The 2,628-nt window shown below is 43.8% G+C and overlaps 1 protein-coding gene across 3 annotated transcripts in view; it reads right to left on the bottom strand.

The window, feature by feature from the left end:
* Positions 1-2,628, bottom strand: part of LOC106881997 (vitamin K-dependent gamma-carboxylase) — a 72,057-nt gene that overhangs the window by 42,697 nt on the left and 26,732 nt on the right. For 2 of the 3 annotated variants that reach the window (XM_014932533.2, XM_014932534.2), the window contains exon 4: positions 1,992-2,157. In XM_014932533.2, the coding sequence (XP_014788019.1) occupies positions 1,992-2,157 (166 nt within the window). The remainder of the gene's footprint in view (positions 1-1,991; positions 2,158-2,628) is intronic. The other variant, XM_052969632.1, reaches the window with a different exon arrangement.

The following is a 2,628-nucleotide window of genomic DNA, read 5'->3' as shown; positions in this document are numbered from 1 at the left end:
AGGGTCGATGCTATGAAAGCATAGCTGCTAGAATAAGAATAGCCTGGGCAAAGTTAAGAGAGCTTCTACCTCTGCTGGTAACAAAGGGCCTCTCACTCATAGTGAAAGGCAGACTGTATGATGCCTGTATGCAAACAGCCATGCTGCATGGCAGTGAAACATGGGCTGTGACTGCTGAGGACATGTATAGGCTTGAAAGAAATGAAGCTAGTATGCTCTAATAGATGTGTAATGTCAGTGTGCATGCACAATAAAGTGTAAGTTCCTTGAGAGAAAAGTTGGACATAAGAAGCATCAGTTGTGGTGTACAAGAGAGACGACTGCGCTGGTATGGTCATGTGATGCATATGGATGAGGACAGCTGTGTGAAAAAGTGTCACACCCTAACAGTGGAGGTAACCTGTGGAAGAGGTAGACCCAGAAAGACATGGGATGAGGTGGTGAAGCACGACCTTTGAATGTTGGCTTTCACAGAGGTAATGACAAGCAGCCGAGACCTTTAAAGAAATACTATGCTTGAGAAGACCTGGCAAGCCAAGTGAAATCATAGTTGTGGCCAATGCCAGTGCCACATAACTGGCCAGTTTAAAAGCACCCTTCAATCATTGGGCAATATGCCATGCTTGTGAAGACCTGTTGAACCGAGTGAAATTGTAGTTGTAGCTAATGCCAGTGGTGCCTAACTGGCATGTAAAACGCACCTTTTGAGCATGGCTGATACCAGTGCCGCCTGACTGGCTCCCATGCCAGTGGCACGTAAAAGCACCCACTACACTCTCAGTGTGGTTGGAATTAGGAAGGGCATCCAGCTGTAGAAACCTTTCCAAATCAGATTGGAGCCTGGTGCAGCCTCCTGGCTTGCCAGTTTTCAGCCAAACCATCCAACCCATGCCAGCATGGAAAGCGAACATTAAACGGCGATGATGATGATGATGATGATAAAGGTGCAGGCATGGCTGTATGCTCAAGAAGTTTGCACTGGAAGCACATAGGGAATTAGTTCCTGTGTATAGATGCTGTCGGCTGGTGTTCTGTACTGTAGCTGAAGGTTGACCAACACCTTGTGAGTGAAATTGGTAGACAAAAACTAAAGATGTGTGTGTGTGTGTGTGTGTCCGTGTGTGTGTGTGTGCGTGTGTGTGTGTGTGCGCGTGCATATACGAAAGCATGTGTGCATGCTTGTATGTATGTGTGTGTTCACTGGGTGTACACAAAAGGCTCATTTAAACGGCACTGTTCCATTCCATTATCATCATCACCATCGTTTAACGTCCACCTTCCATGCTAGCATCTCTCTGCATAACTATGTATGGGACATCTCTCTGCGTAACAATGTCTGAGCTGTTTATTGTTAAATAGACTGGGGATTATTACCTAGCTTGGAAACAGGTGACGGTTAACATCAAGAAAGACATCATGTTGTGGAAAACTATGCCCCAACATTTATATATTTTCACTGCTTTTGCGGATTTCTCTGTTGCCATCCAATTCCGTTATTATGAATTTGAATTGGAAGCTTGCATCAGAGTGAATCTTTCATTGACAGATTACACAACCATAGATGCCACTCCTATGCATGTGTTGCAGTTACTTTCTTGATAGAGCTTGGTGGTCCTGACTGTTGATCTAGTATTCCTTCGCTCAGCATCATTGTAAGAAGTACTACTGACTTAGTTGAGCTCTTCTGCTACATCTTCACAATCTACTATGCAGCAGTCCTACGATTTTGCCACATCCCTGGCAAGGTGGCTGAACAGGTGTTATGCTTTGCCAAACGGCAACCTGTAATTATGCAGTTATACGCTTGTCACTCCATGAGATATTTTCAAAATACCCACATAACTGCATAATCTCATCTAACCCTGATGAGCATGTAAATCTAGACATTAAAATGATGATGAAGATAACAATAATACACACGTGCATGCACACACACACACACACACACACACACACACAGAGTCAGTTATCAGGGTGTTGTTCAGACTTACCAGTAATGGTTAGCATCACTAACCATAAACATAATTGCATGGAGCCCGTAGAGGTAAGAATGGTTATTCCATTTGGTTTTGTCCAAAAAAAAGAGATACCAATAGATTGCAGCAAAAAGGATTGAGCTTAAACGAAAACAGAAACCAATCATCAGGAAAAGTGCACCTAGAAAAACAGAAATGAGATGTATGTTTATCAGGTTTGATGTGATGAAACAAAATATACAAACAGATGCATTTACAGGACAATTTTTGTTTTTTAAAAATACTTGCGATGACTGATTTGATAAGCAGTGCTGTACATTTTACAGTTCTGTAAATAATCATCGTTCATCGTTTAACGTCCGCTTTCCATGCTAGCATGGGTTGGACGATTTGACTGAGGACTGGTGAACCAGATGGCTACACCAGGCTCCAATCTGATTTGGCAGAGTTTCTACAGCTGGATGCCCTTCCTAACGCCAACCACTCAAAGAGTGTAGAGGGTGCTTTTACATGCCACCGGCACGAAGGCCAGTCAGGAGGTACTGGCAACGGCTACGCTCGAAATGGTGTATTTTATGTGCCACCTGCATAGGAGCCAGTCCAGTGGGACTGGCAACGAACTCGCTCGAATGTCTTTTCACGTGCCACTGGC

This window comes from Octopus bimaculoides, chromosome 7, assembly GCF_001194135.2.
Source record: "Octopus bimaculoides isolate UCB-OBI-ISO-001 chromosome 7, ASM119413v2, whole genome shotgun sequence".
NCBI lineage: Eukaryota > Metazoa > Mollusca > Cephalopoda > Octopoda > Octopodidae > Octopus > Octopus bimaculoides.
The sequence above is the reverse complement of the archived record's forward strand: the minus strand, read 5'-3'. Positions and strand labels throughout refer to the sequence as shown.